This window comes from Malurus melanocephalus, unplaced genomic scaffold (assembly GCF_030028575.1).
Source record: "Malurus melanocephalus ecotype Western Australia unplaced genomic scaffold, MMel_1.1 scaffold_169, whole genome shotgun sequence".
Lineage (NCBI taxonomy): Eukaryota > Metazoa > Chordata > Aves > Passeriformes > Maluridae > Malurus > Malurus melanocephalus.
In genome coordinates, this window is record NW_026623401.1 from 394,099 (window position 1) to 420,129 (window position 26,031).

Consider the following 26,031-nt stretch of genomic DNA (forward strand, 5'->3'; position numbering starts at 1 on the left):
CAGAGCATCCAGCGGGGGCCGAGACCGCGCTCCGCCTGGTTCAGCCCGGCTCCGCCCCTGSCCGCCCCCCCCGCGAGCGGTGGTAGCGGCGCGGCGGAAGGGGCGCGGCGCGGCGCGGGTGCCATGGCGGCGGCAGCGCGGCCGCTGGCGCTGCTCACCAGCTGTGCCGCGGGCTTCGAGCCCGAGGAGCTCGTCAAACGTGAGTCGGGGCCGYCGCGGCGCCCGCGCGGGCGGAACCMGGGGCCGCGGCCTGCCCGCGCCCGCGGGAATGGGGCTGGCAATGGCTCCCTGCAGCCCTGGCCCTCAGGGTGGCTGTTTTCCCCTCAGGGTCGCTGCCATCCCCTCAGGGTCTCAATTTTTCCCTCAGGCTCTCACTTTTCCCCKCAAGGTCGCAGTTCTCAGGSTCTCAYTTTTCCCCTCAAGGTCGCAGTTCTCCTCTCAGGGTCTCAATCCTCCCCTCAGAGTCTCAATTCTCCCCTAGGGCACCAGACCCAGGGCAGCCTCGCACCCCCTGCAGCCCCCGAGTCTTCCCAGAGGGTGTCAGGAGCCTCCTTAGTGCTTTAAGGAAATAATTCATCCATTTCTCCATGCGGAAGGACTGAAAGGGAAAGCTAAAAATTCTGTTCTGCAGTTGTTAGAATTGCAGATTACAGATCTTACCAAATACGTAGAATTTATTCTGTAGGAAGTGGTTTTTCTGGAAACTTTGCCTTTTTTTTAATGGCTAGAAAACGGAACATAAGAAGAGATAGTAGAGGAAACCATGGTGGAATTTTTTAGTAATTCTAAAATAAAGGGGATTCTAAGGAGAAGCTCTTCAGATCTTAGTGGGTTTCCCATGTTRGGATAGCATTGGTTTTTAGGGAACTCTTGAACAGTTTGCTTTGTACACAGAGATACAGAATTTAACTCCTTCATCCCTTCTCTGGATTTGCTTTCATTTCTTTCTGAGTGATTCTTAATTGGGACCTCACCAAGCATAGGGCTGCCCCGGGACAGGCACCTTCCATCTCATTAAACCACATTTTCAAACAAGAGTAATAGTACAAGGTCTTCAAAGGCTCCTCYGTCAAAGCAGCTGGGTGACACTGAATTGTTTTAGGATTGCACACACCAAAAAAATTGCTATTATTACTATTATTATGGGCTGTAGCTTATTTTTGAGGAAGGTATAAGCAAATTGGAAGGAATTATTCAAGGTTCCTTAGGATTTCTTTTGTTTATTTTGCATGGTGAAATTGAACAGGTAGAAAAGGTAGGTGAACAAAAAAGCTATTTAATCTGATAAAAGTCTTATAATTTAAGTTCAGATTTTTTTCAACTGGTACTCACTTTAAAGTGTCTCAGCTTGCACTGTTCCCAGTACTGAAACGGGAGTCTTATAGTTTGTGTGTGTGTTCTCTGGGTTACTTCACAGGGGACAGTGAAATCTTTCTAAAAGAAACAACAGCAAATACAACAATAAATACCAATTTGAAGTCACTGCTTTGTATAACAAGTGAAATTAAATCAGATGCAGCAGATAGTAAAACATTTGAGGACATACTGGTGGGGACGGCAGCAATGAGAAGGGTTTGGTGGGATGAAACCTTCCAAGACTTTTTCCAGTTTTCTTTGTGTTAAATAGAAAATGGCTTGAAGGTGAGAAGCATCTAATGGTACATTTGCTAGATATATTGTGATTTGTTCAGGTATCTGTAGGATGCTCTGAATGCTTTAATTCATGGAATACTGTGGCAAAACAAAGCTATTTAAAGTGCACAGGATCGATCAGTTTCTTATTATTATGATGCATTTATCACAACTTAAAACAGCAAACAGGATTTTCACAGTTTTTGTATGGATGTAATTGTTCTTCTTCTCATTTCTGATTTTTAGCACTCTCCTCCTCCCTCACAGCATATTTGGGTTCTCTTTACTCCTTGGTGTAATTCTAGGGGTATTTTTTATGGTTTGTTCCACCAGGTGGCTCTCAAGGCCCAGAATGTGGGAACTTCTCCATGTACCTGACAACTCTGAGGATGCGGGAGCATTTAGGGCATTAAGTTCTCACAGCATTTACTGAATCTGAAAAACACTGTGAAGAGTGGTCAATACCCTAATCCCTTTGGGGAAAAAACTGCAAAAGAATTTTAATAATTTAAAGAAATATCATACAGTGTGCTAGAGGTGCTTAAATACCACTTGGGCATTATAGAACAGGGATGTTACTTCAGCAGAGCTGTATGTGGTTCTTTGGCTAATAAGCTCTTTTGAAAAGCTATTTCTGGTCTTCAAAACCCCTTTTGAAAAAAAAATTTGCACTTTCAGAAGACTTAGATACAGAATTTAAAATGGGAATGGATATGAGGTTTTACAATTTTGCCATGTTCTTTCTTGTTTTCAAAATCTTTATTTATCTTGTCTATATGAAAGAATATTACTTTTTTATAAGAAGAAGTCAGTAAAATGAGCAAACCTTTRTGCAAATAGCTGAAAATAATTTCCAAATGTATTGGTCTTAACTGTTGTCTGCTTTATCAAAAATACTTGTGAGTGAAGAAGGGGGACAGACAGTTTCAGTGAACTTGCTGAAAAAGATAAACCAGTAACTGACTGCCTGGAAGTAATGAAACCTTTTCCTCTGCATAGATTCCAAAGAAGTTTGGAAGTTCCTGGAGCTTTGTGACACTAGCCAGGATCAATTACTGGACTGAGCCATGRTCTGATCTCGTGTATCAGTTGCACTTTTGTTGTTAAATGGTTTTCTGATAGAAAAAGAGCAAAATCAGTCATGGGATAAACTGGAGAAGGAGAATTGCCCAAGAAATGTGGTGATGTTAGTGTGGTACAGGGCTTTGTTGGTTGCAGGAGGTCATGACCCMGGGATGGTACTGGAGCAGACAAAAATGGTCTCAAATAATTTCCTGTAGGTGAAGCAGCTTCTGCTGCTCCAAATGCTTTCATACAGTGTGGGAYACCAATCCAGGATGTCTCCATTTGGATTGTAACCATTATTTSAGTGCAATAAGTGTCCAGCAGTCACAGGACTTCACAGGGAACCCTGACCTCTCAATCCTGTTTTTGAGTGACACCAAGCAGCTTTCTCAGTGCCGTGAACTTTTCCATGTGTGCTTTTAGTGCTCTTTAGTGGTGATGCAGCTGGAGTGTGTTTGCATTCCTGTCATACAGAGAGCTACTGGTGCTCTCGGAGAGGGACCAGCCCAGCAGCCTCACTCCTGTTGTGGTCATGCAGTGACTCACTTGGTTTTCCAGGCTCTTTGCATGGCAAACCACTGACACTTTCAATGGCTGAGCAGTTCAGTATTAAAAAGGAGTAACTCATTCATAAGTTRCTTATAAGGGCTAAGTTGGACAAACCACCTCCTTTTGCCATATTAATTTTCTAGGAGTTTATTCTCATCAATGCTCTCTAAATCAGATACCAGACTACTCTGGCTGAATTTCCTTCTTTCATTAAAATTCAGGCTGTCTTGGTAAGAAATTTCTGGAATGCTGAGGTGCTAAATATAAGCCTTAAAACTAATTCCTGCATAAAATGAGAATTCAGTTTGAATTGCAGTGTGTATTTCTTTTGWAGTCTCTTGTTTATTCTAAAGACTAAAATCTAATTGCTCCAAGTGACTTTTTTGGGAGAGAGCTCCTGACAAGATGCTCAGTTTCCTRCCAGGAGTGATCAGGCTGTTGTGCAATCATTTCTTACAACCCCATGTGCATCCTGAGACCCAGCAAATCTGAATCCTTTCAGAAAGTTCCTGAAGCCCTTTGAGTTTAGTGTGCAATATCCATTTTTACTAGGAGAGAAATTTCACAGGGAATTRGCAAAATCTTGGGATGAGGATGGTAATCAGCAGCACAATGGGATGAAAGAAAACCCCTTAAAATACAGAACAAATAGTAGGTAATAGGAAATGGGACATGGCCTCGTTTAACAGTGCTTTGAGACCTAAATTTGTCCACGAACACTTCTGGAAAAAATGTCATTTACAAAGCAAATATGAAATTCGTATCAGCTTCTGAAAATCTTTTGTAGAAGTTCTTTCCTTTTGTATCCTTGCTAGGGTGARTGACTCAAGTGACTTTTGAACTGATTTCCTTTCCTGACCCCATTTTCTTCCCTTTGGCTTTCTAAGTCTTAYGGCTGATTTTCTGGGTTTCAGTGATTTCTATGGACTCCTTTATTCTTAGCTTCTTGTAGCATTGACTTGTAATTCTGTTAGCTTAGACTAATTTTTATTTAGTTACTTATTTTTAGTTGTCAAAACGCTGCTAAAGGGAAATTTATATCATTTTCAAAACCTTCCAACAAAACTTCTGAGAATGCAAAGCTCAGATTCCAGGTTTGTCTGGTAGTGACTCAGGGTCATCGTCACCCAGCTCCAAGGTGATGTGAGTAATATTAGCATGGAATAWCATCTGATTAAAGACCAATTATTGTGAAAACTATTGCCATCCAAATGAAAGTAAAATAAAACTTGAACCTCGAARAAGCATTTAGATGTGGCACTTTTTTATTTTAAGAAACCCAGAGAGGAGACTCCTGTTTCATCCTCTTAAGTAGGAAATGGCTACAGGTTTCTGTTTCCAAGGTCACATTTCTCCCTCAGATTCCTTGTCTCCTCCTCAGGGCTGCAGATAATCCTGGTATACAGCTCTCACTGCCTTGTGTTCATTCACCAGATCTRTTTCTCAGCTTTTGCAGTTTAGTTGTAAAAATCATTGCAACCTTGGCAAGGAGGTTTTCCTGTCTTTTGCTAATAAGATACAGAAATTCAAATTCGTCTCCAGACTATTTGGGGAACAGCCTGTTCCASCAGCTCCAGGAACTCTCAGTACCTTAAAATACAAATCCTTGAAAAGCCATGTACTTTATGCTTTAACTCTTCTGCTGCCCAAGGCAATTCTGGATGACTCAGTCCATTTTATAAATAATTGACCTGTATTTCAAAGTGTCCATGAGTTTATCCATCCTGAACAAGATATCCTGGCCTTTCCCTCAAGGTATAATGGGATGCTCTGCTTCCAGCTCTAATTCAGCTCCAGGAGGTGGCTGTTGTGCCAGAAGTGTTCCTGGGAAGGTTCCTACCYTGAAGTGTTTGACAGCACCTGAGCAAAGCACTGCCTTGGATTTTAATTGCTGAACTCCTACATGGAACTTAATGGGGATTACAACTGAATTGTAGGCACTGGSTTTATTTTCCCATTAGTTACCTTAAGGTTTTGGTCACAGTTAAACAGGTCTTTACATCTCAGTGAGCATGCAAGAGTTGTAATTAAGTATTCTCTCCATACATCCTGTTTACAGGTGCTAATTTTGAGGCTAACACTTGAAAAGGCATTTCCAAGAACACAAAAGGTTTTCTGCAGAGCTTTTGGGCCATATTTGATTTTGAGACTAGAAAATAAAGTCCTTTGAAAGCTAAGCAATAAAATATACGACAGAGTAACCAAATGAGCTGAATTTTTAAAGACCTTGAGTATCTACTGGTTTATTRTAGTAAAGATGGGTCTACATTGGCACTGTACTTTTCTAGACAAATTATTTTCTTAATTCTGGTTTTCTCATCCTCATTCATTTTCTCTCCTTTTCCCAGGTATCACAGGAAAAGATGACCTTACTGTGGGTGCAATTACAAGTGGAAGAGTGAATTTTTACCCCTGGACGATAGATAACAAATATTATTCTGCAGATATCCACCTCTGTGTGGTCCCAAACACATTCCATGTGACTGCAGAGATTGCTGAGTCCGTGCAAGCATTTGTTGTGTACTTCGACAGCACAATAGTAAGACTCTGCTGCTTCATTCTCTTRCTTTATCTCTGTGATGTAGCTGCCTTATCAACAGTGAGAACCATAAATCAGATTCTCCATCCTGTGCCATGCATTCCCTTTTGGCTGTTCTATTAATTGGCAAAGATCAATGTTAAATTTCCCTGCTAAGAATAGCAGCAGTTTCCTTCCCTCTTGCTACTCTACTCCAGCTATAAGAGGAGTTTTCAGGATTCAGTATGTCATTAAAGTAAATCCTTTTCCAGCCAACCATCTCCAGTTTTATTCTTAGCTGGTGCTGCTTCTTAAAGGCTCCTTTAGGATAGGATTTAGGGAGTTAAACATAAAATTCAATGCATTTTACCCAAAGTTGTTAATACTAAACCAGCAGCAGTGAAAGCTATTTTAGTAGAAACCAGAAAGATTGCGACAAAACAAAAGCATATTCCCTTACATAATTTTGTTCTAATACTATAAAAAATGAAATACATTTGAGGATCTATTCCAAGGAACTTTTTCCTTTGCCTCTGTAGAAAACTGGACTGCAGGGTGTTTCCGAATGGCTTCCCCTGACAGAAGAGTGGCTGCCAGAAGTGATGATCCTGGTTTGTAACAGAGTGTCTGAGAATGGTAAGAAAGCCAAAGCACTTCTGTCCTCACTTAGAGTCATTAACCTGCATAATAATTGGCTTTCTAGTTACATGAACAGCTATTTCTCAGAATGTCTGAGTGAGACTGGCCTGGAGAGCTGATAGAGGAGAGCTCGGTGACTCTGGGGAGCAGGAGCGGAAACCTTCAGTGGGATGTGGTTAGAGCTGAATCAGAATTTTACCAGCTTGCTCAGAGTGAGCCACTGCAAGGGACTAAAAGGCATCCCTACTGCTGGGTGTGCAGGACTCCTGCTGAAAAATGGGGAGGACTTGGTTGCTTCATCCCATTTTTTTGACTATTTGGACACTGAACTCTCACGTTTGCTTTGGTTCTAGATGACCGCAAGCTGTGAGGTGCAGATGTGTTCCTGTAGCTTAATTCACTGTCAAATCCAGAGTTAACAGAAGTCTTCATTCCCATTACACTGCCCTGTGGGTACACTCTSCAAAACCATTTGATTCTATTCCTCAGTTCCAAGGAGAATTTTGACTCTGTATTTTTGGAATCCAGAGTGAAAGGAGGATCCATGCCAGCTGCTATACTCTTTCCCATACAATCCAGAACATGCAAACAACCTTGAGAAAATAAAACATAGCTAAATATTCARCTACTGATACTGGTCTCAAATCTGCACTTTTAATACCCATTTTTGTCTCCCAATTTAGGTGTAAACAGACAGAAGGCTCAAGAATGGTGCATCAAGCATGGCTTTGAGCTGGTAGAGCTCAGCCCTGAGGAGCTACCTGATGAAGACGGTAGGTCTGCTGCTTCTCTTGCAATTTTGAGAATGAAAAAGTGCACCAAAGTATCTTTTAAAGCAAGTTATGCCCCTTGCAATTGTTTGCCACATGATTACAACATGAAATGCTCCCAGTTGGTGGGGCTTAGTCTAAGCTATAAAAGGTCAGGAGGAGGAGGAGGTTATTTCCTCTGAGAAATTCTCTTTGTCCCCTCCCAAATCCAGCTGCTGTTTATGTAGCACCTACGTAAAAATAATATCTGCTCCTTTTTCTGGAACTACCCCTAGCACTCTATTGATACATTAGAAGTTTATATTACACTTGGAAAATAAATCTAAAGAACCATTTTTCTGCAGAAGGGCAGAAAAAWTCTTGTTTTGAAAAGACTTAAAACTATTTTATAGATCTGTCCTCTCTTGGTACAAACAGTGACATGMTAGCCTGAAAATGGGAGGTTATTAAAGCCATTTCAGAGCAACACGAGCTGTTACACAGGAAATAAACCAGTTTCAGAATCACTGGCTGCCCATACATTTATAACTTGAGCAAAAACCCAGCGAGGAAAGTCAAAGTGTGATGTTCCACTCTTGAAAAGTGACTGTGCATTTCCTGACAGCCTTATCAGCATCARCCTTATCTCCTGACTTCAGTGATACAAAAAAGTGTTTACCCCTTACCTCTCTAGAGCAAAAAGAGATAACTGAGCACATTTCCAGGCTGGTGTGGAATTAGTCACTAACATTTGCTCTGTTTCAGGTTCTCCGTGCACATGGCTGGCACCAAAAATAATTCACTATGAAATTCTCAGCTAGAACATGTCCCACCCCTTTCCCCCTTTAAAGGCCTACTGAAATTGTATCTTGAGTAGCTGAGAAGTCTCTCTCTCTTGCCACCATGCTTTAAAAGTGTTTCTTTTTATTTTTTAAGTTAAGGAGGTAGGGACACAAGTGGTTCTGATTCACAGAAACTATGAAGATCAGAAGTGAAGGCCCCTTAGACTACAGAAATATTAAATGCTTTAAAAAATACCAGTGACAYTAAATCAAGTTATTTTTCTATTGAATAATTGTTGTAAAGAAYGAAGTCTTTACCATTTAAGTAAATAGGAATAATAACAACACAGGATGTTAATTTTTGGGTATTAGGATACATGTTCTTTCCTAACTGTTTAATCTGATTCATTGTGACTCATGCAGAGGAGGAACTGTGTTCCAGTGAGTATCTTATTTACCCCACAAACATTCTGGGAGAGTTGCAAAAGGCACAACAGATGCTGTAAACAYACTGGGCCAATCTCTGTTCAAAATTCTGACATTTCAAGGCAGCTCATCACAAATAAACTGGAACTTTTGCTTTGACTCACTGTCAGTTGTTTGCACAGTCATGGCAAGAGCTCTAAACTGAGACTCTTGATAATGACTCTGCTATCAAACCAAACTGCAGCACCACAGAGGACTAAACTTCTGATTTAAGCTTTACATCCATTTTTAAAGGCTGTTTCAATTGCTGCACCTGTCCCTGAGTCACTTGAGTTTGATTTCTAAACAATGACATTTTTGTATCCAAAGGRTTGTTTGGGGKTTTTTTTTTCCCTTTGTCAACCTGCACAAACATGGGAAGCTGACTAAACTGAGGAAATGGGAAAACTGACTTGATACAAAGTGGTGTCAGATCTATTCASTAAATAAGTTGAAATGTGAATAATACTTTCCCTGGGCTTCCAGTTCACTGTAATTCCCAGGATTACTGGAACATTCGAAGATAGATATTGTAGGGACAGCTTTACAATATCCGATTCCACTTTTTACAAACATTGCACCCTTTTTTAAATGGTTGTCTCAAGTGCTTTACTTTATAAAGGAAGGAAAAGTRATTTTAATATCTATTTTTATGCTCTACAGCATTCTAAAAGATCTTGGGGTAAGARGTTGAAGTTCCTTGTCTGTTACTAGGAAATTTACTCAGATGTTACTTAGCAATGTAGGCCTCCTGCTAAATATTTAATAAAAAGAATTAAGATATCTCCAAAATGCTGAGCTCACAGTTCATTATCTCTGGAAGTTCAGCCCAAGAAGTAAGGCATTAGTTTAAATTTATTTGGTCTCTCACGAAGCAAAGGTGAAAAATCTGTGTTTTGTACTGGAAACAGAATCTATATCAATTGTGAGAAAATAGGACAGGCCTTCAGCCCCACCTCTGGATTCATGTCATGGGTTTTAGACTCATTTTTACGAGTGCAATTCTTCATGTTTGGGTGCAGATGATTTCCCCGAGTCCACCGGAGTGAAGCGCATTGTGCAGGCCCTGAATGCCAACGTCTGGTCCAACGTGGTCATGAAGAGTGGTAGGTGCCACTGGGGCTGTGCCCTGAGCTCTGCAGGGCTGGGGGTTTTATCAGGGSTTCAAACTGAGCAGCTGCAGTGCTGCTGCACCAGTGCAGAGAGAGCTGGAGCACTCTGGAACCTTCCCCATGGAATGGAAGGGTCCAGGCATTGCTTTCGTCATCCCTTGGTGTCCTCAGACTTACAGGCAATGGGTGAGGTTTATCAGAGAATCCTGGGATGGTTTGGKTGGGAAGGGACCCCTTCTACTATCCCMGGGTGCTCCAAGCCCTGTCCGGCCTGGCCTTGGACATTTCCACCCACAACTTCTCTGGACAACCTCAGCCAGGGCCTCCCCACCCTCACAGGGAAGAAATTCTGTGTAAAGATTTATTCCTGATCCAGGGAATGATGYAAAGAACTGAAAGGCTGCTGTTAATTTCTGTATCTTCAAGGTTCTTGCTGGGATGCAGTAAAACCAGGATTAGAATTATTAAACTGTATTTTTAATGCAGCTTTTTGAGATTTCTCATCCCCCATCAGAACTGAGGTTAAGGTGGGGTCTGATTCAGTGTAACCATTGCAGAGAACGAGGTAACCTTGTCAGATGGTGTCAAGTTATCTCACTGGTGCTAAAAGTGGTTTTTTTCAAACATATTTCCTGTATTGGGCAGATGGCACTTTACAAAACAGMAGAATTTAGTCACATGTTCAGTTCTTCACAGGGGGAAATTCCTGCACATCACTGGTGTGTTCTGTAAAGGTCAGACTCCTTGAAAAATCCAGAATTTCTATCTGCACAGCACCAACCCTGCACTGCACTGATGTATTACCACAAGCCCCTCAGGAAGTGAGCTATATTTGGAAGGTGTTGCAGCCTGACTGTGCCTTCAAAGGGAAATTGTTGAGCTCATTTTGCTTAAAATAAAACTTTTTACAACCTGTAACATATCTTTTGTTTTCAGCTTCCTCCAGATCCTGGCAAACTGGCTGCTATGTAAATCCAGCTTTTGCTTTTCCACTGACTGACCTGCAATTCCTGGCTAGTTGAAAACCATGCAGGGAAGAGTTTCCAGAGAGCATAAGATAGTTCTGGTAGTAACTGGGTAGTAGCAAAAGCTTATAGAACTGTTAGGTGTAGCCTTAATTCAACAACCTCTTTCTRTGAGAATTTAAATTTACAGATGGAGTAGGACTGGCTTTTTTCAAGCACAAGCATTAAACCCTTATTATTTTATTGCATTAAGCCCCCACACAATTCCTCTCAAGCTSTAACGTTTTCACACATCTGTTAAAATGTTGAGCTTTATGTTTTTTCTCTAACCATTAAACACATCATTCTCACACAGACCCATTAAAATAGTTATTAAATGTAACACAGCTGAATTAGAATCAATTTTACATCAGGTAAGATTCTCCAGGCCTTAGAGCTCCCTTCAGCCTGAGCATCAAGAGGTTTTCTTCCTATTGTGCAGGAGAACATRAGGGATTCTCCAGGTAACACATCTCCTTTCCCACAAAGGTATTACAGTACTGTTGCCCTCCTCTGTCCTTGCCAAAGCCTCCGTGGCAAGAAGAATAACTATTTCCAGCCCTCTGGAAGAGGCTGCTTGGCTTCTTTAAATCCCAGTTTAAATCCCAGTTTTAGTGATCCCAGGTGAAGYTGTTTAAACTCAGGTGGGGGCACTAATGAGCCTGGCTCTATTTACACAAAATTAACCTGATTTAGGAAGGCCATTTAAACAAATTGTGAATTTTGATGTGTTAATTCCAGTTTTATATGTAAGGATCACCATGTATYAGCTAGACATAGACTGGAGAAGATAATAGGTAAAGGCAGTGGAAAACACTTGGCTATGAAACAAGAATCTGGGAATGCTGAATCCATGCTCAGACCATCATGAGTGACACCTGTGAAATTACATGGAGCATAAGATCATGGAATCTGGAATGGTTTGGGTGGGSAGGGACTTTAAATCTTGTGCCATTCCACCCCTGCCATGGGCAGGGACACCTTCCACTGTCCCAGGGTGCTCCAAGCCCTRTCCAGCCTGGCCTTGGACACTGCCAGGGATCAGGGGCAGCCACAGCTKCTSTGGGCAGTCCAGATCCATTGTAGCCACTGCCCCTTCCAATAAGTAGGATGAGCTAATTTTTGGCTTTGCTGCCATAAGAACACTGTGTAAGGCATCACCCACTTCCTGAATTGCACCCAGAAGTTGAAATAATGTTTAGATCCAATAAAAGGAGTTTATAGGCAGGGTTTTTTAAGGGTGTGCCTGCAAGCAAGTGTTGTGTCTGCCTCCTCCCTAACCACAGTTCCAGACAAATAGCTGCTGTTCAGAGATCCCTGCTGCAGATCSAGGTCTTTTTGAAAGGGATGACATTTGTAATATTTCTGGCTGAAGTTCTGTAGTGTTGGAGCAGGGAATGTGGGGCTACTGTCATTTTTGTGTGCAGGACAAACTCTAATCCCAGATATGAACGAGGTCCATGATTAGATCACCCCATCCATTCCTCTGCCAATGTGGGAATGTTCTCTCTGCAGGACATTCTGGACTGCAGTGTCCAACCCTGCCTGAGATGACTCAGAAATTGGCTCAATGTCCATYTTTACAGCTTCCCAAAAGACAAGCTCTTTGCTCATCCCCATGAAAATTGGGGCTTTGGGATGCAAGTCCCAAACTTTTATCCCCCAGTTCCTGGTAATTGACCTSATGGACTTCACGGGCCCTCACGTGGCAACTGAACATTTTTAAGGGAATTAATTCAGCTCCACTGATTCACTTCTTCCCACCTCTTTGGCCAGGGACCTGGTAAAGCAGTAAAAGTGGATAAACCAGAGCCATGGCCCCAAATACCTGCAGAGAGGAGCAGGAGGGGAGCCAGGGATGGGGCAGGAGCACATCAGCTGCAGGAGCAGGGAACAGGAAATGAGGGCTCGGGAATGCTCTCGTGTAGACGTGTTTACGTGTGTGCTGGATGCCTGACGGGCTCAGTTACATATCCAACCCCTCAAAATGAGATTCTGGATTAATGGCAAGGAAATTTGGACAGAGCATCAAAATGACATCACCTCAACAGTTGAGTCTAGAGCTTAGTCATGAGTGCAATAATTTAGAACATACTTCTTTTAAAAAGTAATATTAAAGCCTTTTTCTGGCAAAAGTCATTGTTTCCTGGCTATTTCAAGTACAATAACTTCACATTATTTTAGTTTTAGTTGACTAAAATACAAAGACTTGCAGAAGAGTCTCCTAAGTCCCCTGTGTAACTGCAAATATTTACTACTCAGTGCAAGGCCAGTTTGTATTGAGTAGTAAAGCGTGCCTTTGAAAAACTCGATTTAGTAAAAAACACCTCTTCATATCACCTATTGTACACATATTTTTATATGAACCAGGTTTTAAAATGCAGCTGGTTTAAATTAAAAACACTGTACCACATTGATTATATTAGATGACTGTTTRGGTTTAGGTTTGAAATTGCTTTTTAGGCTGAGTTTTAAAATAGCATTGAGATACACCCTAGACCAGCAGCYTGGGRAAGCCCAAGCACCTCACAGTGAGAAGAAAGCCTGAATTGATTGTTAAGTCCATCCAGGAATTCTGAATTAGATATTTTAAAATAGCCTTTGCTATGGCTGTTGTGCTCAGCCTGTTCAGACAATGTGTGAGTACAGGCTCTTGCTGCCTTTCCAGAATCCAATCTCAAACTCGGTGCTGCTGCTTTCCATGGATGCTAAACCTGCCCCACCGAGCACCAGGAACAGCAAATGCTGCTTCTGGATTTTCCCAGATGCCTTGTTTGGAACCAGAAGACATTTGCCAGCTCAGATCCTGACAGGGCAGAGACTTCCAATATGAATTGAAAAGATCCCACATCTCTTGTGGCTCACACATCTCTTCTTGGGGGCATATTTAGCAGTAAACATTGCTAATACAGTTTAAAGCTTACAGAATATGTACAATTTCTGCTTAAAATCTATTTTCAAGTGCACTGGCACAGTTTTCCATGGTGCTGTGTGTCTTTCCTGAAATATTCTATCCCACCTGGCCAGTCCCAGTGTTTGCAGTAATTCTGCACTTTCTGCTTTGTTTCAGACAGGACCCAGGGCTTYGGGCTCCTCAGCACGTTGGCAGGAGCAAACAGAAGCCGTGGCTCTGAAGAGACCCCAGAGACAGAAGTAAACAGTAATTCCCTGTTGCTGCTCTTTGCTCAGGCTATTCCCTCATCCGTGGGGTGGTGGTTGGGACCTCCCTGCTGTGTCATGGAGCCAGAGGAAAGCTCCACTCAGGATATATCTCGTTAATAGCCAAGAGCAGGATTTTGGGCAAAACAAAAACAGTTATTCCATGATGTTATTTGAAAAAATCCCAACAAATCTATCCCAAAACCCCTTCATGCAGCACCAGTTTCCAGTGTTGCAGAAATGGCTTTTCATGGAACAGGTTTTGCAGTAACACTTGGAGAAAAGTGTAAGGTTTTGAAGTAAAAGCAGGAAGCACCTGATTTGCTGCTGCTCTTTTTCATTACTGGATTATTGGATATTCCAATATCTTTATTTCCTAATAGTCCAACCCATCCCCGGGAGACAGGGAAGGATCCCAGTCTGAGGGTGGAGAAGATGGAGCTGGCACAAACAACCTGGAGCTTGACAGTGCTACAGGTGAGCTCTGCTCTGCTTGGAGCATCCACACCTGTCTGGGACAGGCCCACAGAGCCCCCTTGGCTCCGCTGAGGGAAAAGTGGTGCAGAAAGGCACTGCTAGAGCCAGGAAAACTCCTTCAGTAATTGCAGCATTCCAGGAGATGGGACTTGCTTAAAAGTTGTGTGTGAGAGCTAAAGGTTTGTTGTTATTTGTGGTCTGAGCAGTGTCATCACTCTTTAATTGACTCTGTGGCTGTTCCTAGACAGATCATTCTGGAACTAGCAAGAAGCCTTAAATATTGGATGAGCTCAAATGTATCATAAAATCTGGAATATTTTGTGTTGGAAGGGACCCTAAAGCTCATCCTGTTCCACCCCTGCCATGGGCAGGGACACCTTTCCCTATCCCAGAGTGCTCCAAACCCCATGCACCCTGGCCTTGGACACTTCCAGGGATCCAGRGGCRGCCACAGCTTCTCTGGGCACCCTGTGCCARGGCCWYTCCACTGTGACAGGGAACAATTCCTTCCATAAAATTAATCACCACTAACGATGCCATGATTTGTCTATAMGAGCAATCAGTAAGTTGAATGTTTCTTTCTCTCCTATGGGGTTGGAATTTGCAMATGAGAGTGTGTAGCTGGTAAAATCTGGATTTTCTGCTGATACACCAGAATAATTTCTCTTCAACCAACCTGTATTTCAGATCCCATGTTGGATATGGACATCCAGGAGTTGGCCAGCCTGACCACGAGAGATGGGGACCTGGAGAACTTTGAAAGGCTGTTTTCGAAGCTTAAAGAAATGAAAGGTAAGGTACCAGGAGAGATGGGCCTGAGCTCTGGCACCTCCTCCAGAGGCTCAGATGAGACCCAGGAATGAGTTGGGAAGCTGTGCAATTCCCGTTCTCCTGCCTGAAGTCCTTTATGAGGAAAGAGAGAAGCTGCTCTTCTCATTCCTTTTCCCCTCATGTTCTCATTCCTTTCCCCCTCATTTTTAACATCTGTTAAAAGCAGATGTTGCTCTTGGAGTTACCTAAATCCAGGTGCAGGAGGTGCTTGTGTCCCTGCTCACTCCTCAGCTTCACAAACCAAATGCTCCTCTTCTCCACAGACAAAGCTGCCACGTTGCCTCACGAACAGAGAAAACTGCATGCGGAAAAGGTGAGCTTTGGGAATTACTGTGAATGACTAAAAATGGGGCTTTTCTTTCTATGCCACAGTTTCTGCTCCTGGGGAGTTCCTGGATTAAGAGTAGTGAGAACCATCCATGCAGTCCTAGGGAAGACTTGTCAGGTATCTCCCGAAAACTGAATAACCTGGAAGTTTGAAACACCAGGAAAACATAAAATCCTGGAATGGTTTGGGTTGGAAGGGATCCTAAAGATCATCTCATTCCACCACCCCACTGCCATAAAAAACAGACTGTCCCCTTTCTGAATTTGGAGCTGAAAGCCCTCCAGTCACTGGGGGTGCTGGCCAGCGTCCTCAAATCAATGGAAAATACCTTGATCTGGAAAATACAACGATGCTTTAATTAGCACAGGTGCCTCCCATGACCTGAATTATTGYCTCTGTGTTGCTGAAATTCCTTCACCTTAGAGAGGATGTGTTTCACAAACCTGCTTGCCACATTGAGCTGCTGCTCRGTTTTTTGGATGGGAAATACAAAATTTTCAGTCATTTGATAGGAATTTTCTCTCTTTCCCATCTTTTTACCATTGCAGGTGGCCAAAGCCTTCTGGATGGCAATTGGAGGAGATAGGGATGAGATTGAAGGTCTCTCCTCGGATGAAGAAAACTGAATTCCTCTGGAGCTGGGAGTGCCAGAGCAATCCTAAAGGAATGGTCCTTCCCTGCAATTAGTGTCTATTGCCAAAACCCCATTTAGCTGTAGCTGCTTTCCTTGGTGACAGCATTCCCATGTAAGTTCYACATTCCACAGCACCTCCTGGCTCCAGAGGGTTAGTCCCACTGTTCCTTCTCTCTCAGAGAACTTTGGAAGGCAGCACATGTGTGGGTCAAGGAAATAGTAATGAGTTCACATTTTTCAAATGAACATCTTTATTATTTCCTCTCTGGGCTTTAAATAAACAAAYGTGCTCCCAGTTATCTCTGCACACATGGCTGGGGTTGGGAAATGACTTCTGAATTCCAAACTCCACTTTCCAGCTGTAGGCCTGGTGGATGGTTTTGTGGAGCTTTTCCCAGTCCAACCTGAGCAGATTTTGATGAGCCATGAACAGGAGGGTGCTGAGCTGTGCCCTGTGGGGGATGCTCTGCCAAGGCTGGGAGCTTCATCCTGCCAAGTGCCAAAGCCAGTAAAAGTGGCCCCAGGGCTCGAATTTTGTCTGTGTAAGGATAGGGACCTTCCCTGGAATGTCAGGTGTTGTCCACACTCCCTGGATTCCATTAGAAAATAAATATGGGATGAGCTGCCAGACAGATTTTTGCTGCTGCTCCAGGGGTGGAATTCCCTGTCCAAACCTGCAGAATGCACAGAGCTGCTGTGGGGAGCTGTCCCCAGTTCCCAGCGCTGGAATTCCAAACCCCTCAGTGCCCCTGGATGTGTCCATCAGGTACACAGGGCTGTCTCACAGTGTCAGGGCTCAGAAGGAATTGCCTTGTCTGGGATTGAGCACCATCCCTGCCACACCAGCACATGGCACGAACCTGCTGGACTCGTGGACATGGAAGGAAGGAAAACAGGAGGGAAGGTGGTGGAAAGGGGAAGGGGGCAATGCCACCCTGGCTCCTTCTCTGCTACAGGCACAGTCAGTGGATCAGTGGGAAGAGGATCCAACRGATTCCCATATGGAAGAGTCTGGCTCCAATAACTTTTCCATGTCAGAAAATCCACTCTGTTAAGCACCCTCAGTTAGGAATTTTGAAACTGACTTTTCCAATGTCCCCTAAATTCCTGASATACTGGTTTGCCATTGGTTATTGATGGCTTTACACTCTGGAGGCACTTTCACAGTGGGTCTTGAACTCATTTTCTCTCTTTATGATGAAGCAAAGATKAATGTAAATAATAATTTCTTGGAATGCTGGGAATCATTTCCTGGGTCGAAACTGCAGCATTTGAGGACAAGAACTGAAGCCTCTTTGGCAGTTTGGAAAGTGATTCTCAGCCAAAGCCTGAGCAGGAGCTCCCCTACAATAAAACACCTACTTTGGGAAGAAAYACCCTGGAATACACAGAGACATCCAAGGAAACACCTGCCAGGGACACCTCTTCCCARCCACCTGCGGGCCTTGCCGTGACTCTGCCTTCTCCCATTCTCTCCATATTCCCAGCACAGAAGGGGGCTCATTCCAAGCAGGGAATGATTTTCCATGTTGGCTTCTTGGTAGCTGAAGATTTTTTTTTTTTTTTTTGCCCTTCCTAAATCTTGGTTATGCAATGGTGATAAATGGTGAAGTGCCAAGGGAATGGAATTGAGGGCAGTGAAGGAAACAATGGACTTGAACATTTATGAACCTTTTCTTTACACATGTGATAGAGATGTGACTGTTTAAATTTAATGAGATCATATCAATTAAAACCCAGTGTTTTGCTGCCTTTTTACATGGTAGCAGCAGCTAATTTCCCTATTCAGAACTCTTTCAAAYATGTTTTTATTGTAAATATGTGTCTTGTTCATAGGTGCACAAATCATGGAGGCAGAAGTGTCTGGAGACACTGGGAAATAATGATCCTTTGAGGGTGTTGTGGTTTAAAATGAAGGTTTACTATGCTGGTGGCTTATTTTTTTGTGGGTTGTTTGGGTTTTTTTCTGAAGAGACCCTTTGGTTTTGGCTACAGGATTTCTTTATAAATGTAGAAGTTACAGAAATGAGTAAAAGGGGCATTAGTGGAAAAGCAAACGTGAAAGTTCTGTCTGTCACTCAGCTTCTCTTTGCGTATCAACAAAAAAAGAATCCCCAGTTGGGTTTCCACAGAATCCCAGAATGGTTCGGGTTGGAAATTACCTTGAAGGCCATGGCAGGGGCACCTCCAGGCTTTACATCCTTGTCCCAGGTAAGGAGCTCCTGTTTCAGAATTACTGATTGCTGCTCCAGCATTCCCAGACCTGGGCTGCCATTCCCAGTTCAGGCATTCTGGTGTTACTGGCCAGGCCAGGCTGCAGGTGAAGGTCTGGGAAGTCAGACTTCCCTGCCACTGCAAACCAACCCCCCGTCATCCAGCTCTGGCCTGAACCACAAATTCCAGGCAACGCCAATCCCCTCCTTTTGGCTGAGGCTTTGAGGTTGTTGATTCCTCCCATTCCCGGTTTCCAGTGGTGAAGACTGGGATTCTGGAATTCSTGGTGTCTCCAGGTGACAGCCAGCAGAGCCCCCAGCTCAGCACTGATTCCCTGCAGCCTGCTCGAGTTCTGGCAGCCCCAGCACAAAGTCTGGACGAGACCCTTTATTACCACATTGTTGGACACCGGAGTGGAAAAAGTGTTCTCGTAAATCCTGTCAGGAAAAACAACCCAAAAAAAGAGAATTCCAGAGAAACCCTGGGAGGGCCGTGAGTTCACAGCACGGATCGCGGTGTGCCTTGGCTCCTTCCCAGGCTTCTTTGGACAGTGCCCGCTCTGAGGCCATGGAATGCCAGGGGTTTGTCACTGTCCCCTGAGATGGCACCTGCCCTGCCCACCCTCCATCCATGGCACTGCTGGRATTCTGCTCCGGGAGTGGCCGCAGGGGCAGCAGCATTGCTGTGGAGACCAAGGCTCAGCACGGAGCAATGTCCAAAAATCTAGCCTGGGGGGTTCACCGGGAGAACTTTTCCACTGGGAACACAATGCAGCCATGGAGCAGCTTATCAGGGAGGAGGTGGGTGCAATCTCTGTTCTTTAAGGTTTTTCTCCAGGATGTATGGGCTGGACTCGTGTCTGCAGCACGGAATTGCAGTTCCCCCACACGGAGACTCCACAGGAATTCAGGGTCTGCTCGTGACAGGAGAGCACTGATCAGTGAATGTTCCTCTGCAGCTCCCGCTCTCCTGAGCTGGTAATGKAGCTCCCCAATTCCCTGAGTTGATAATGGAGTTCCCTAATTCCCTCAGCTGATAATAAGAGTTCCCCAATTCCCTGAGCTGGTAATGGAGCTCCCCAATTCCCTGAGCTGATAACAGGGTTTCCCAGTGCCCAGGCCTCTGGGGAAATGACAGTGCCTGTTTGAACATGTGAACACTGAGCTATGGCTGACTTCTCCAGCAACTGGACAATAAATCTTTGGAGCACCAAAACCCACCCACCCTTGAGTCCTGTTAGTTAAAGGAACTAAAAGCAATTTTAAAATTATTTTTATATATTTGGCTTTAAATTCTTGATCAAAACTGTCCCAGCTGTAAAAAGAACTAAGGTTTTACCTGTCACTGAGCTCTTGTGTGCTTTACTGGGAACAATCTTCACTGCACAAACCTAAAGATGCTGCTGTCTCCCATTTTCCTGTCATGGCAACACCCCAAMTTGTCAGTTTGGGTCTTTAGACCCRTTCTTCCAACAGCCTGATTTGCTYATGAGCCTTGGTTTTCAAATCAAAGTTTATTAAAATGTCAAAAACAGACCTTACAGTTTCACATGGAAAGGGGAGGGCGTACATGGGACAGGCCTGGAGTAACAAACAGAGTAATGCTGCCAAGGGAAAGCAGAAGGTGGCACAGCTGGGCAGGGATGGACAATCAGGGAGGAATTCTACACACTAAACATAAASTTGCTCCAATGGATCCATCCTGGGGGACAGAGCGGGATGTGCCCCAGCACAGACACCGAGGGCTGCCCCAGGGCCCACGGACTGCAGTGAGCACACAGGAAACCCACCAGGCCTGGAGGGGCACAAGGTGACCCAAACAGTTCTGGAGGAACAGGTTTTGGTTTTTAAAGCCTCATCAAGCCCCAAGGAGCACAAAGAGCTCATCTGGACCCAGCTTCATGCAGCAGCAGCACCATGGCTCCCCAGGGCTCAGGGGACTTTGTGCCCTGCTCTGTCRCCACATCAGAAACTCCTCATTTCCAGCAATCATCAGCAAGGAACAGATGGAAGGTTTAATAGTCTGAGTCCTTAATTGCTCCTTCTGCTAAAAATTAAATATTGAATTCATCTGAATATTCGAGAAAAGACACATAAATACAAAAGCATGTACATAGTAAAAAACACTGAACTTCTCAACCACAGTGCTCGGGCCACCACTGGAGAGGGCCTGGTTCTCATACTGGCTTAACATATCCATGAAATCCCATCCTCCTGCCTATGCAGTACCTCAGAGCCAGGAATGCTCCTGGATGCTTTGTGATATGGCTGAAATTCCTCACTGGGCTGGGCTCTCCCTGTTTTCCAGTAAGGAAGCAGCACAGGGCCCAGATGTCACCACCTACTGCTTGAGGTGAGTCCTGAATATCCTGCACCAAAGRAGTCCTCAGGGGCTGATCCAAGGGGGAGGAACCCATCACTAACTCAGAGAGTCCCCTCAGCCCTTTCCTGGCACAAARGGGCAGAGCTCCAGGGAAATGCCTTTTGATTGGATTTCTTCCATCATTGTGCATATGCACACTGATTGCTGGAGATTAAATCAAATGCACAGCACTGGATTACCTCTAAAACAGCTTAGCACAAAATACAAAYTGCAATTCAATACATTAACAACAAACAAATCACCAGAGGCGTRGAAAGCACAGGGCTGGCGGTGTCCTCTGCCAGCACCCAGGCCATTGTGTGCAGCTATTCCAGTAAAGAGCCAAAGGTCCTGCTACTGACTCCAAAGGAACAAAAATGTGTGAAATCCTGGAGAGTTTCATTTCAGCCTTGGCTGCCATGAAATTAGAGGATATTCCAGCCTGGAGCTGTAATCTGAGCTAGGGCATGGCTGGTCCCATCCCTTTGAGCTCCACACCAAAGCTGCTTTAATCAAGTTCTAGAGAAAATCAAAGCCTCCTCCGCCTTCAGGGTGCGCTGCCTCCAGCAATCCCAACCCAGGTCCTGCTCCCCGTCCTCGGTGGCCACAGGAATGGGAGTTCACTTCCACCTCTGCAACCACTGCAGCTGTGACCATCCAAGATCATCCCTAGGATCACACCCAGCTCCAGCCTCAGCCCTCCCTTTGTCCAGCCACTCTAATGGACTGTCTAAGGTAACTCCAGAACCTACAGAGCTTTCATGAATGAGTGAGCAGCAAACAAAGGGGAGAGACTAAATGAATCCTGGAGGGGAGATTATCTGCCCTTTATCTCACTGCACYGCTGGGCCAGCTCACATTTTCCACTGCAAGTCATTTGACTTAAGGGATGATGAGGGGAGATTAACCAAAGTTTTTATACATCATCTGAATCCTGGGCTTCAAAAGGCCTCAATTAATAATGGTCAGCAATTAATTGTCCTTYAGCAAGGAGCTGTAGATCTGGCTCTACAGCTGAAATGCAGCTTGGCTGAGGAGGTAACTGTGCAAACCTCATATTAAAGTTAGGATTTATTCCCACTCGTGGCCTCTGGACCAGGCTGGCTCCTTCTCACACCATCACCTCTAATCCCTGACTCTGGAAYTGAAGGTGTAATTTTTGTTGTTAATACAGGAGGCACCAATTTCCTCTAAATGAGGACAACAAGAGTTTGTCACCAAAATAAGCCAAAGTAAGTAACCAAGTAAGACACTTAYGGAGGAAACCCGGGGCCATTTTACAGAGCAGATTTTTTCCCCTCTCATTAAAACAGCCAAAAGTCAAATATTTCCACATAATTAAGGATAAATTTTTGTTTGCAGATATGTTAGAAACCTGTATCAGAACATCAATGCTGAACCAATCCATGGTGGCAACAGACCTCCTTTGTAAACRGCCCTAAAAATCCTGTTTTATACAGATCTCTTCTTGCCCCAGCCTGTGCAGTCAGAGTTGTAACTCAAATCAGACACACTTGTAAAATGTAACAAATTAAACACCCTAAAAGTCTCCAGAGCTGCTACTGCTGTGCTGCACAYGAAAAGCTCCAGTCCAAACTCTGCCAGAGGATATTCCAAAGAGCCTGGATCATCCACCACTGAGAGTCTTCCCCAGAATTTAAATTTCACACATTTAAAAAAGGCAATTTGTTGTTTGTGGAAGGAAACTCTCTAAACCATCCCTTCATCCACATTTCAAGCAGCAGCAGTGGCCTCTGGAATCTGTTGGGTGGTGTCTCATCCCCTCAGCTCCAGGAGTGGTGGGGTCTGGCAAACCAGGAGGGAGAGGCTGCAGAGAGGCCTCAGAGGAACAAGAAGGTGGAGAAGCAGGCGCACAGAAATCCTGGTGGGCGTTTGATCCATCAGGGCACTCCCACAGCTGCCCACRCCTGGAGGCACAGAAGTTGGCAGGACTAAAGCCTGATCAAAACCATCCTCAAGTCCAACCCAGTCCATCCTTCCCACAGCCACATYGAGCTTGTTTGTCTTTCACAGATAAAAAAAACCAAGAAAAAACGATTTCCATAGGAAACTGATTATCACTTTCTCCCCTCCCCTTCTAATATTTTGGCACAAATGCATAAGATATTCACTGYAGATATAAAGAAACAGATAATTGGACAGCACTGACAAAGTTATGAGACTTATTTGGCAAATGTGAACCATAAAAACAAGTGCTAAGGGTTTTTTCCAGTTGTGGAAGTTGTTTGCCACGATAGTTGCTGCAGGGAAAAAAAAAATATTAAACAGTCTGGAGCATGTATGTTTAAAATGAACATTTTATAATACAAGTAAATACACACTCTCCCAATTTCTCCAGGCAAAAACACATCYTAGAGCATTTCCATCAGCTGGAACAAGTTTTACACAGAGGGGTGGTTGTGTCTGAGATGTCCTGGCTGCTGCATGTGACAGCTCGAGATCCCYGCTCCAGGGGGTGCTCCACACATGGAGCCAGGGCCTGGCCACTCCATCCCTGTTCCACCTGGACACGGAGCCCGTGGAGCCCCTCGGGCTTCAGGGAAGGCAGACACTGGGAAAACACAGCCCAGCCTTCCTGTAGTTAATGCAAACCAACTGCAGAGAACAGAGGTTTAACTGCTCCAGGCAGACTCCCCACGGGACAATCGTCCATCTGGGAGCAGCTGGGGACAATTGTCCATCTGGGAGCAGCTTCAGTCAAAAATCGCTGCAGCAACACCAMAAAGAGCCTCAAATTGGGCCTTTTGCTCCATGTGACTCCAGGCTGATCCATGAGGGCATCATCCCTCGGGCACCATGCAAGAATGCCTCCTCATTGGAAGTCCAGTGTGGRAAATCCCTTCCTTTTTGGAACATTSCTGGGGGAATTAGTTCTTTCGGSTGCTTGAAATGCCTCCTTCCCCTTGCTGCTGCAATGCTGGGTGAGGATCAGGTGGATGGTGAGGGAATGCAGGAGCCATCATGGAGTTCCACGGGGTCTGTGTTCCCGGGATGCTGCAGGACCTGAGCCTGGAGTTGTGTGAGGGAAAGGGAAAGTCTCCTTGGAGCTGGGAAGGCTCCTGTGCGCTCACACTGCCCGGGGCCAGGCGGGCACTGCCTGCTCTCCACTGAAACAATGTYCAGCTCTTCATCCTCACCAACTCCAACTCCAAATTCCAACTGCAGTGCCCTGAAGCATCCCAACCAAAGTGCCGACAGTTTCAGTGGAAGTGGCTTAAATGGGTATTTTTTTTTAAGAAACAACAACAAAACGAAGAAAACCCACTTCTTTTTTTTTCTTTTTTTAAAGCAGATTTTTTTTCTCATCACTTGAATAACTGGGGAGTTGTTTACTATGCCTTTTGCTAAGAGTTTTCCAGAGTCCTTGCTCCCCCCACGGGATCTCAGGAGGAGTTTCCTTAGGAGACGCTGGAGCAGCGGATGCTGGGAGAGCCCATCTGTGTGAGTACCTTGTCCAGCCACTGCAAGGGCCCGTTGAGGTGCAGCTCGATCCAGCAGGGAGTGCTGGTCACAGTCTGCCTCCTGCCAGGGGGAGAGAACACAAACACCACCAATGGCACTGACACCATCTGACAAATGGGAAAGGTTTCACAGCTCCTGAGCATTTCTTTCTGCTTACACACATCCAGGCCAAAGGAATGGCTCTCCTCTGGAACAGCTTCTGCCCTGTGCTGCTGATTTTTTTTAAAAACCCACCTTTGTCCCTTCATATTTGTCCTGATCCCACAGAAGCAACTTGCTCTTTAGTGCCCAGATTCCTGGGAACAGGCAGCTGATTCCCTGAAGGGAAAGGGGGGTGTTGATCTAAGCAAAATCCYTTGTTTTTCCTTCACAGACCTTTCCTAGTTAGACAGCAAGATAAGTGTTCACCAAGTATGTTCAGTTTCCCTATGCACAAGAAAGGGATATTGACTTTTTATGATGTCCTTGGGTTTTAGCAGAATGTGGAAGTGCTGGGAAGAGCTCACCCCGAGCCCTTCAGCTCCTTCCCACATCCATGGGCCCTTCTGGGCCAGAGATCACTGTGCTCTKGCTTTCCCCTGTTCTCCTCTCCTGTCATTCCCCCGAGGCCAGACCCCATGGATATCTCCAGATGGAAAAGCACTAAGAGATGGGGAGGAAAGGATGGGAAGGGAGACCAAGACATGGAGCAAGGGGCTCTCCCCGCTATGTTGACACATGGCCAAAGTCTTGTTCCAGGCAGGGACAGTGGCTGTGGAGGAGGGAGATGACAAAGCAAGAGGAACAGCCTGGAAGCAGCCTTGCTTTACACCCTCATTTCTCACAGAAGCTGTCCTTGGAATCTGGGGCTGGGACAGAGAACCTGAAGTTTGTGGGGCCCAGAAACAAACCACAGGTGCAAAGGGGACCCTGTGCTTGGGGGGTGCCCTGAGCTCCCACCGTTATCCCTGTTCCCTGTGCTCCCACCACCCTTATCCCTCTGAATCACAGGCTCCTCATGGAATTGCCTTCCCTCCTTCCCTGCACCAAATCCCTGGTACAGGAGCACTGAACACGCCCCATCCAGCCTGCCCAAGGTGAACCAGGAACCAGGGAACAGCACTCTGCCTGCTGCTCCCACAGTACCATCCCCATCTCTGGATCAGTTCACCAACCCAACGTGCTCTGACAGGGGCCATCARATGGAGAATTTTGTGGCAMGGAAAAGCAGGATSGGGAGAKCAGCTCTGGTGTGAGTGCAGGGTTTCAGTGCCTCCGGAGCCCCCCGGGATCCCTGGCTTCCCGTAAGCCACGCTCATCTGGAGCTCATTATGGCCCTGGCTGGGAGCCAGCCCCGAACTGCTCTGGCCTGAGCTCAGGACAATTTCAAAACAAAATGGACTCCAAACATCTGGAGAAAGGAAGAAAGGGCAGAGTAATGTGCGGGGCCCAGGYTGCAATGGATCCTGAGGCATCTCCWKKYCYKSYKSMRSCMWKGGGRRSSGSCCCSGRAMMRSMRSMRSYYCMMSGRRSYTYMRSYWARRMCMMMRAWTKRAAAGGGTGCAGAGYAAAATATTGCCACACCGCTTTTGGRTTAAATCCTCACCAGCTTTCCCTCTCAGAAAACAACATCCATTTTCCATTGAATTTCATYTCCCCTGCTTGTACCATCGATCCCTGATTTCTCTCCCTCGGATGTTTGCTCAGCAGTGGGGTGACAGAGCACAGCCTATGGAATACCCTGTCCCCACAGCATCCCCACTGTCCTTGTGGGGTCAGAGTAAGCACATCACCCATCCCACACACCACACCTCCTGCATCTCCATTTTGTCCTCAGTATTCACTGGGAAAAACAGGGATCCTGCTGCTCCCACATTCTCTCACTTGCCCTCTGGCAAGCCCTAGGGAACGGATCAGGAGATTTAGTTTTAACTATAATTAACTGTAATATTTTAACTTTCATTTATCTAAAATTCTAACTGTAATATTTAACTGTAATTTTGCAGCAACTCTCACAGTTTTTTCAAATAGGAATTTTCAACCCAATCAT

The 26,031-nt window shown here is 44.9% G+C and overlaps 2 protein-coding genes across 3 annotated transcripts in view; one reads left to right on the plus strand and one right to left on the minus strand.

Moving 5' to 3' along the window:
* Window positions 1-100: 100 nt before the first annotated feature.
* On the plus strand, window positions 101-18,017 carry AAGAB (alpha and gamma adaptin binding protein). Its single transcript, XM_057372292.1, has 10 exons — window positions 101-199; window positions 5,595-5,785; window positions 6,304-6,400; window positions 7,087-7,176; window positions 9,422-9,505; window positions 13,586-13,668; window positions 14,058-14,151; window positions 14,839-14,943; window positions 15,246-15,295; window positions 15,859-18,017. Exons 1-10 carry the CDS (start codon window positions 124-126, stop codon window positions 15,934-15,936), a joined length of 948 nt encoding a protein of 315 aa, XP_057228275.1. The 5' UTR covers window positions 101-123; the 3' UTR covers window positions 15,937-18,017.
* Window positions 18,018-19,652: 1,635 nt separating this feature from the next.
* The window catches only part of SMAD3 (SMAD family member 3), a 68,794-nt gene continuing 62,415 nt past the window's right edge, over window positions 19,653-26,031 (minus strand). For both annotated transcript variants that reach the window (XM_057372294.1, XM_057372293.1), the window contains one exon: window positions 19,653-24,062. In XM_057372294.1, the coding sequence (XP_057228277.1) occupies window positions 23,939-24,062 (124 nt within the window). In that variant the 3' untranslated portion in view covers window positions 19,653-23,938. The remainder of the gene's footprint in view (window positions 24,063-26,031) is intronic.